Genomic DNA, 9,805 nt, shown 5'->3' on the forward strand with positions numbered 1-9,805 from the left:
GTGTTCAGCAGTGGCATCTGCAGCTCTGTTCTGCATTGGGGTGCATTGTTTGAAACAGCACTGCAAATTTCATTGACCTGATAAACGGACTGAACTTGAGTTCCCCCATGTTCCTGCCTCCCTCCTCCTGCACAGCAGGAAGGACTCCTCTGGAGCCCACAGCAGCCCCTGCTCCCAGTGCCACTCTCAGCCAGCACCAGCCGCAGCTCAAGCAAGAGAGCTGCAGAAAGGTTCTCCTGCAAAGAGAGCCGCTCAGGCTGGGGGGTGCTCCAAAACTGGCAATAGGTTTTCCTCATTGACGTCTGTTCTAAGTTTGTTTCGCCTTGTCCTCTCCAACAGACAGCTGTGTCCAATGTCAGCAAATGCCCAACAGCAGCTCTGTGAGCGAATTCTTCCTGGTGGCATTCGCAGACACGCGGGAGCTGCAGCTCCTGCACTTCGGGCTCTTCCTGGGCATCTACCTGGCTGCCCTCCTGGGCAACGGCCTCATCCTCACCGCCGTAGCCTGCGACCACCGCCTCCACACCCCCATGTACTTCTTCCTCCTCAACCTCGCCCTCCTCGACCTGGGATCCATCTCCACCATTCTGCCCAAAGCCATGGCCAATGCCCTCTGGGACACCAGGGCCATCTCCTATCAAGAATGTGCTGCCTAAGTCCTCTTTTTACTCGTTTGTTGTAGCAGAGTATTCCCTTCTCACTGTCATGGCCTACGACTGCTACGTTGCCATCTGCAAGCCCCTGCACTACGGGAGCCTCGTGGGCAGCAGAGCTTGCACCCAGATGGCAGCAGCTGCCTGGGGCAGTGGCTTTCTCAATGCTGTCCTGTACATGGCCACTACATTTTCCCTGCCCCTCTGCCAAGGCAATGCTGTGGACCAGTTCTTCTGTGAGATCCCCCAGATCCTCAAGCTCTCCTGCTCAGATGCCTACCTCAGGGAAGTTGGGGCACTTGTGTGTAGTGTTTCTTTAGCCTTTGGCTGTTTTGTTTTCATTGTTTTCTCCTATATTCAGATTTTCAGGGCCGTGCTGAGGATGCCCTCTGAGCAGGGGCGGCACAAAGCCTTTTCCACGTGCCTCCCTCACCTGGCTGTGGTCTCCCTGTTTATCAGCACTGCCATATTTGCCTACCTGAAGCCCCCCTCCATCTCCTCGCCATCTTTGGATCTTATTGTGGCAGTTCTCTACTCAGTTGTTCCTTCATCAGTGAACCCCCTCACCTACAGCATGAGGAACCAGGAGCTCAGGGATGCACTAAGGAAACTCTATGGATACATGCTTCTTCGGAATCAATAATGACTTTGATTTCCCTGATTATTTCAGACACCGTGAGGAGAATTTTTTGTTATTATATGTCTTTATAAATATTTTCTCCAAGTTGTTCTGACTTAAATAATGTTAACCTTAACCTGTAACGTTACATTTTTTTGATTTACAGTGACCCAATCATCAAATCTACTAAAGAAGCGGGCTTACCATGCAGATAAACACAATAAAAAAACCATGCGAACTACATTGGTCTCAGCTGCTGTCTCCTCCTATCTCCTCTGGAGCTGGGGGAGCAGCCCCAGCACGCAGGAGGGGCTCAGGGCCCCTGCTGCTTCCCTGGAGCCATGGCCATGGCCAGCAGTAGGACGTGGCCTTTTCACTGCTGCTCTCTTTTTGGTTCCTCATTGTTTCCTTGTGCTCTTGTATCTGTGTTAGTCTTGAGGTCTCATGTACCTTGGTGACAGTCCTGTTGTCTCTGCAGTGACATCCCTGTGGCTGCAGGCAGCAGCAGGCACTGTGCAGCCCTGGGTCACAGCTGGCCTCCCTGCTAGCACCACAGTAACAAGAGGGGCTGCTCAGGGCAAAGCCAGAAGCCTGGGCACCTCTTCCAAATGTGCTATCAGCAATAGAGCCAAGGGGTTGCTCCCTGCTCTTCTGTTTTCTGGGGTTCTTCATGGAGCGAAGGACACAGGCTGAAAGTCCCAGGGCGGTCTGTGAGGGACCAAGGGCTGGGCCAAGAACTCCCTTTGTGGTGGCATTTACCCAAGCAGACGACAACTGGTCTTGGACTCATCTGCATGGGACTGCACCCCCTGCAGTGGGGCTGATGGCAGATTCCAGCCTGGAGAGGAATCTGGAGCTGGCAGGAGATGTCAGGGGATCTGCAGGGACAATGTGCTCAGTGGGTAGTGATTAGGAGCTCTTAAAATGAGTGACCATCCAAGGAAGAGTCTTTTAGGGGGAAAAGCGAATCTGAGGTGTCCAGGGGCTAAGGAGGGCTCTGCAACGCCAGGGGAGGCCGTGAAGAGCCAGCAGGTGAAGGCCCATAAGACTGCAGAGTAATTGTGGAGACCTTTTTTAAAGCCTTGATGAAGATGCAATACTTCATCATCTCTGCAGCCTGCCCCCGAGAAATTTCTACCCTCTCTTGGAAAGATGACCCCATTATTTATTGCTGAGCACCACGTTACTGAGTTCCGCCTGGAAGGCAGGGCTAGGCAGTGGGGATGGCCAGGAGGAAGACTTGTGTGAAGGCTATGAAAAACATGGAAATTCAGGGCTTTAGCAGATCCTTAAAGTCCTGCCTGCGTCCCCAAATGGAAAGCAATGCATGTCTGTGGGTGGAGGAGGAGGAGGCAAGTCCCAGGACAGGGGCAGGGCTGAAGGGCCCTGCGCGAAGCTGGGCTGATGGAGAAGTGTCCACCTTGCGTGTGTGCCTCAGCCTGGGAGAAGGGGCCTGCCCGCGGTGCGGGATGGCTGGGCTGTGCTCAGCCATGCCCCAGGAGCTGACCTTGCTCTCTTCCTCCCCGCCACTCCCCACACGGGGCAGGCCCTCAGGAAACACCCCTGAGCCTGGAGATGCACCAACCTGCTGCGGCGAGGTGCCACTACTGCAAGGGAAGAGGGGAGGGTTGGAGAGACACGTGGGGCCTGCGGGCAAGAGTGGCGTGGCCTGGGGAAGTGAGGGTCTGGGAAAAGTTACCCTGGATCCATAGGAGCCATTCTGGAAAGAAAACTTGTGGGCAGGAACAGCACATTTCTGGAGGTGCAGAGCTGCTGCGCACATTGTGCAGGGTGCTCTGATGGACTTTTGTGTCCTTTTCCGTCGTGTCTTAAGTGCCACTTTTCTCAGAAATAGAGTAGCCAACAGAGGTGTGATGGATACGCTGAGATCATGAAAGCCATCACCAACATGCCCCTAAGAAGATGACTGATATGGGCAGGTCAGGAGAAACCCAGGACAGGAGAAATGTGAGATTTGGAGGAGGGAATAGGGGCTTGGCCAGCAGAAATTAAGGATTTTGTAGAGGTAAGAAGGTTCAGGTTTTTGCTGATGCTGTTGTAACTGTGACTTAAAATAGTCACCTGAGGCCCTTCACCGGCTTCAACCAGTAAACTTAATCCCTAAATTTAAATGCTTCTCCACACCCCCACACGAATCCACTGCTCTTATGCCTGAGCTCAAAGTATGTACTGAAGCCAAAACTATGCCCATAGCCTCTTTCCCTTACCCTTACTCTCTTGCTTACCTTGATCCCTCCCCTTAACACTAGATTTAAATGCTTTATTTGACCCTAGACTTCTTGGCAGACCTAAACAAACCCTAAACCACAAAGCTTGGTCATACCCTAACCACAGACCTTGACACCATAAGCAGAACACCAAACCTGCCCATGAAATAATTGATTAAATTGTAACCCAAAAAGTGAGCCCAGGTCCCTAATCAAAACGTGAACACGGAACAGAGAAAGCACTTGTTCCTGTGCATTAACCTCCCCACCTTCAGACACTTTTTAACCCTTAACTTAAGGTGGTTGGCCCCTTGGGGCAGGGCAGGAACCATGAGGTTGCCGTGCAGACACATGGCACTCAGAGATGAGTGTGAGGGGCCATGGATCTGATCAGCTTGTGGGCCACAAGGAGGAGATGGGTGGGAATGCTCTGATGAGCTCAGCTCTGCGTCAGGATCTCCTGCCCCAGCAGGAGAAATGTGACTGTGGCAGTGACTGTGAGGTCACTTCTGTCTCTGCAGCTGATAGGGCAGCAGCAGGAACGTGTCACGGAAAGGGACTGTGAGGTCCCTTCTGTCTGTAGGTGGCACGTCACCCTTGGCTTCTCCCTGGGATCGGCACTTTGGGGCTGACATGTGCCAGTGGCCCTGCTAGGCCAGCAGAAGGCCCCTGCTTGGCATGCTGACTGTGGGATCCCCTCTGCCTCCAGCCCCAGGAGGACCCAGACAGAAAGGAGGCCCGCATGGGGGTTGTCCTGTCCCTTCTGCTTGAGTCCAGCACTGGACAGCACGAGGCACAAGGCTTGGCTGTGTCTAGCCAAGAAGCTGCAAGGCCAGCAGCAGGCCCAGAGCTTGGGAGATGCTGGTGAGGTGACTTGTGTCTGCTTGGCTGACAGGCCGCAAGGAGCCTGATGGGTTGGGATGCCTACTTGAGGAGTGGTTTCCACCCTGATGGAGCTTTCTTTGGTAGTAGGAAAGAGCAGGAGAGAAAAAACTGCCACAAAGTGCCCCTTGGAAGGGTGGCACTGGCCACGAGGAGGAAGAAATGTCCCTCAAAGGGTCGTGCTGTGGTGCCAGAGGTCACTGAAAGAGAGTTTATGATCACACCCAGGCTTTGTGTTTCAAGGAACAGCTGATGAGGGTTGAGGAGACATGGGTGAGATGATGGAAAGTCCTGGATGAGAGCAAGGTGGTGACCAGAGATGGGTGTCTGCAGAACACCATAAGGAAATAGGGCAAAGTGTGGGACAGCACAGGAAAGCCTGCAGAGGAGAAGGCAGACGGTGCTGGCAAGAATGGAAGGCCCCAACAGCCCTGACATTTTTGTCCCTTTGGCTAGAGCTTCTGAGGAGACGAGATATAGTCATTGCAATGGGGCCTCACTGCTTCCTTGATACCCTGTGCAGGGGTGGGGAGGTGTCATAGTGAAGTTCTCCTCGTGGCATCACACTGTCCAACACATCATACAGAGCCCAAGAAGAGCCCTGAGCCAGACGTGGGGGTGCAGGATCTCCCCTCCCAGTGGCTGGGGTCAGGCCTTGGCCCTTCTGCTTCACCAAAACCAACCAAGACTTTTCTCAGCACAGCGCTTTGCCTGTCTGCAATCATGGCCTCCAATTATCTGCCCTAACAAGTCCCTGGGGAGGCTTTCTTAGTAACAGCCCTCAGTGGGGCCCATTAATACTCCAAGTCACTTCAACTTTTCCTTCTGACTTTACTTTCTCAAGCACTTGCATCGTTCTCTTCTCAGTACCCAAGTTTCACTAACTCAGCACTAAAATACACCACGGAACTCATTAAAACAGAGAAAGTCCTAAACAGCCATATCTCTCCCACAGTTTTCTTCAAGTCTTGTGCAGCTAATTGGAGAGCTTACATGGTGTAGTTAAGGAGGAAGATTTCAAAGAGCAACTAATAGAAATCTTTCCTCCTTTTAAAGGCTGAGTATTGTTGCATTTCAGTTTGGAGCATCATTTCCCTGTAGATATTGGTCTCGGGTTACTCCTTTGAAGCCCTGTATAGGTAGGAAGAGCAGGGTTATTCCTATTTAAAAACAAACAGCAGGAAATCATGCTGTAATTTTCAAAAAAAAAAAAAAAGTTGAAGTTCCTAATTTTTTTGCCTCCAGTGAAGTTTACCTTCCCAAAAGGATGACTGTACATGCTCTATTTTACACCGATTAATAGGAAATTTAAAATAATAGTGTTAATATTAATCCATATCATACTAATTCAATGAGAAACGATGAGGTTCTTCCCAAGGAAACCAGTAGACAGACTGCTGAGAGATGGGCGAGCTGGAACTCACTGAAACTCAAAGCAGCAACTGGGTTGGTGAGAACGGTCTGAATGATCAAAGAGTAAGGGGAGGGCAAGCCAGGAGAACCATGGGAAGTGCATGGGTCCAGACAGGCAGCTGGAAAGGGGACATTCAGCAGGGTCTGTGTAATCAAGATGGCTTTTGAGCCTGGAAGATGAGGGAGCACACCATGATAGACAAAGCGATGACAATGCAAGTACAGGTGAAAACCAGTATTCCTTCTCCTGCCATGAATATACATCCTGAAAATTCACATTTCTTCATGATAGAAATTATCACTCATGTGAGACATTTAAGAGAAGGGGTTGAATCATTTGAGCTGATAAGTGGTTGCTTTATTAGTTAAGTACTAAAAAAATTACTGGGTAGTGAGGCAGAGCTTTGCTGTCTGACCATAAGCATAACGAGGGAAAACCTCCTGTGGCCCCATTCTGTCTGAGGCACTTCCCTGGACCGGCAGATGTCAGAAAATACCTGCAGGAGACCGGAGCCCTTTGGAAAAATCAGGTGGAGCCAGGTGGAGTTCCCAGGGCACCTCCACTGCCAGCAGTGGTCTTTGTCCCTGTAACTGCAGCCCAGCCCAGCACAGGAAACCCCTTCAAAGACAACACCCTAGTTCAGTGGGTTCCTGAGATTGACCTAGATTTGAAACGGCCATTGGAAACCCATGATACTTTCCCTTATTCCTGCTAGACACTTGAACATGCATTTACCTTCCTGGGTCATCTTTAGCAAACTCAGGCTGCAAAACTCAAGTATAGCACGCTTCAAATGGCTGAGGCAGAATCCATCAGCTTGCCCCACTTTGGAAATGGTCCCTGTCCAACTAAGATTTTGAAAGTGAAAAATGTGAAATGACCCGTCAGGTCAATGCGCAGAGTAAGGGAAAGTCACACATATTGTGCTGGAGTAGCAGAAGGCAAAAAAAGCATTGCACTGTGCCTCAGACTACTCAAGGAGACCTAATCCAGTTCATCCGTGAGATAAAGCAGAGTGAAGGACGTTGAGTTGTGTCCTAACATGAAGAAGGATGTACATCACTGGTGAAGGAGCTGTCTTTTTGTGCCATCACCAATGCAAATTACACAAGAACTACATCAAATAAAGGTAACAAGCCCCACCGTGGCTCTATCACCCCACAGGGCAGGGGAGAGGGAGCTGACAGCCAAGGGATGCAATTCGGTGCAGGAGGTGGGGCCCAGCAGAGACAAGGAGCCAAGGCAGTGGGGTGGGGGAGGCCAGGAGAAGCAGCCCAAGGGGTGGTGCTGCTTGTGAGGACACGTTTGTGCCAGCAGCCTGAGTGGGCAGCAGCTGTGCGCAGGTGAGGGGAGGCCAGGAAGCGCATGCCAAGAGCGCTCCTGCCAGCAGAGACAAGGCCGGGGCCGAGGGCAAGCGGAGGGGCAGGCCCAGGGCAGGGGGCTGCAAGGGCCATGCTGAGCTCCCTGCCCCTGCAGCAGCCGCACTGGCCCTCAGCAGACGTGCTGGCCAGCACGCACGGGGAGGTGCTGGCGTGCATCAGAGAGCAGCAAGGAGGGCGCTGGAGAGGGCTGGGGTGAGGCGTGTGGCAGAGTCCCATGCAGGGGCTGGCTGGGGGTCCCCTCTGCTGCAGCCAGCGCACGCAGCGTGGCAGGAGGAGGGCAAGCAGGGATTGTGGCCACGGGGCAGAGCCTGGGTCTGGACACTCCTTGAGCGCCGTGCAGGTCCTGGCAGGCTGCAGTGAGGGGACGAATGCCCCGGGCCCCCTTCCTGCTCTGCCCAGGCCAGCAAGGGCCCCGAGTGGCCTCCTGTCCCCTGCCCCTGCAGCTCTGGGCTCCCTTCCCCAGCCCTGGCTCTGCAGCACCAAGCCCTGCTGGGAGCCCTCCCCTGCATGCTGCCACCGCTCCCTGACGCTGCTGGTGCCCTCTGCCGGGCACTGCCCAGCCCAGCCCAGCCCCCGCCCACCTCTCCCCACCTCCCGGACCTCTCCCCAGCCCAGCCCAGCCCAGCCCAGCCCAGCAGCCCAGGTGGGGCTGGCCCCAGGGCAGTGCCCACCACAGGCTGCTGCAGGGCTCTGGGCACGGCCACCACAGCCCCAGCCCCTCGCAAGGCACCGCAGCTGCTGGGACAAAGGCAGCTCTGGGCGTCCCCAGCAGCCCCCGGGCTGGGGCCAGCCACGGCTCAGGAGATGGAGGGCCGTGAAGCTGCAGGAGCCCTGGTCTCCTGCCTGGGAGATCCCCAGCCCAGAATGCCTGTGCCCCGCAGGGCCAGCCCCGCTCCCCAGGCCAGCACAAGAGGCCTGGCCCAGGCACAGAGCACCTCCAGATTCCGGTCCGTGAAGCTCCACATTGCCCCACTGAGCAGTGATGGGCAGCCCCAAGGGCCACCAGGGCTGTTCCTAAATGTGACAGCTGGGCTTTTGGCCCTGAGCCCCTTCTCCGTTCAGAGAATGAGATGGGATCTGAGAGCTTTGACTATCTCATGGCTTCGTTATTGTCTTTATCTACACACGAAATTTGGTTCTTAAAGTACAATAGATGACTGGGTAAAAATTAACAGGTACAAGGATGAGAAGAAATTTCCTTAAATTAAAATAATATTATCACACATTTTAAAAAATTAGACTTAACAATTTCAGAAAATATTTTGTGAGAAATTCTCTCAGTACTGTTAGAATGGTGAGGATATTACTGATACTTCAGAAGTATGTATGAAAGTAATTTCCTTAGTGCATTTCTCAGTTCCCTGTTCCTCATGCTGTAGATGAGGGGGTTCACTGCTGGAGGCAGCACCGAGTACAAAAATGCAAACACCAGGTCCAGGGATGGGGAAGAGATGGAGGGGGGCTTCAGGTAGGCAAACATACCAGTGCTGACAAACAGGGAGACTACGGCTAGGTGAGGGAGGCACGTGGAGAAGGCTTTGTGCCTTCCCTGCTCAGAGGGCATCCTCAGCACGGCTCTGAGGATCTGCACATAGGACAGCGCAATGTAAAGAAAACAAAGAAATACTAAGGAAAGAGTAAAGAAAAGTGCCCCAACTTCCCTGAGGTAGGCATCTGAGCAGGAGAGCTTGAGGATCTGGGGGATTTCACAGAAGAACTGGTCCACAGCATTGCCTTGGCAGAGGGGTAGGGAAAATGTAGTGGCCGTGTGCAGGACAGCATTGAGAAAGCCACTGCCCCAGGCAGCTGCTGCCATCTGGGCACAAGCTCTGCTGCCCACGAGGCTCCCGTAGTGCAGGGGCTTGCAGATGGCAGCGTAGCGGTCGTAGGCCATGATGGTGAGAAAGGAATACTCTGCTGCAACCAAGAAGACAAAAAAGAAGACCTGTGCAGCACACCCTGAGTAGGAGATGGCCCTGGTGTCCCAGAGGACATTGGCCATGGCTTTGGGCAGAGTGGTGGAGATGGATCCCAGGTCGAGGAGGGCGAGGTTGATGAGGAAGAAGTCCATGGGGGTGTGGAGGCGGTGGTCGCAGGCTACGGCGGTGAGGATGAGGCCGTTGCCCAGGAGGGCAGCCAGGTAGATGCCCAGGAAGAGCCCAAAGTGCAGGAGCTGCAGCTCCCACGTGTCTGCGAATGCCAGCAGGAGGAACTTGCTCACAGAGCTGACGTTGGGCATTTGCTGCCCTTCATCAAGGGCACTGCAAAGAAGAAAAATACAGACTGTTAGGTGAAATATCCCTGAGCAATACTCATTTCTTTTCTCATTAAAGCCTTCACAATGTCTTTCTTTCATTGTTACCTTTGTGTCTCTCCCTGGTTGTAGCCCTGCTTTATGCTTGCTGAGTGTCCTGTACTCAGCAGCCACCTCTGCCCATCAGACCCCAACGGGCCACCTCTGCTTCACTGCAGTGGTAAATGTTGTTGCTGTGGTGGCAAACCTCAGCCAGAGGTCACATCCAGGAGGGCTGCTCTGTCCATCCCCTGGTGCGCAGCTGCTGGCTGCTTGCAGCACTCAGGTGTGGGATGGCTGCACTCAGAGGTTGTGCTAAAAAATTACATCTCCT

General features: G+C 53.2%; 2 protein-coding genes across 2 annotated transcripts; one reads left to right on the forward strand and one right to left on the reverse strand.

Moving 5' to 3' along the window:
• Positions 1-705: 705 nt before the first annotated feature.
• On the forward strand, positions 706-1,296 carry LOC118261308 (olfactory receptor 14J1-like). Its single transcript, XM_035572134.1, has one exon. It carries the CDS (start codon positions 706-708, stop codon positions 1,294-1,296), a length of 591 nt encoding a protein of 196 aa, XP_035428027.1.
• A 7,185-nt stretch (positions 1,297-8,481) lies between these two features.
• On the reverse strand, positions 8,482-9,417 carry LOC118261307 (olfactory receptor 14J1-like). The gene has a single exon (XM_035572133.1). It carries the CDS (start codon positions 9,415-9,417, stop codon positions 8,482-8,484), a length of 936 nt encoding a protein of 311 aa, XP_035428026.1.
• Positions 9,418-9,805: the final 388 nt, after the last annotated feature.

The sequence above is a fragment of the Cygnus atratus genome, chromosome 31 (genome assembly GCF_013377495.2).
Source record: "Cygnus atratus isolate AKBS03 ecotype Queensland, Australia chromosome 31, CAtr_DNAZoo_HiC_assembly, whole genome shotgun sequence".
Lineage (NCBI taxonomy): Eukaryota > Metazoa > Chordata > Aves > Anseriformes > Anatidae > Cygnus > Cygnus atratus.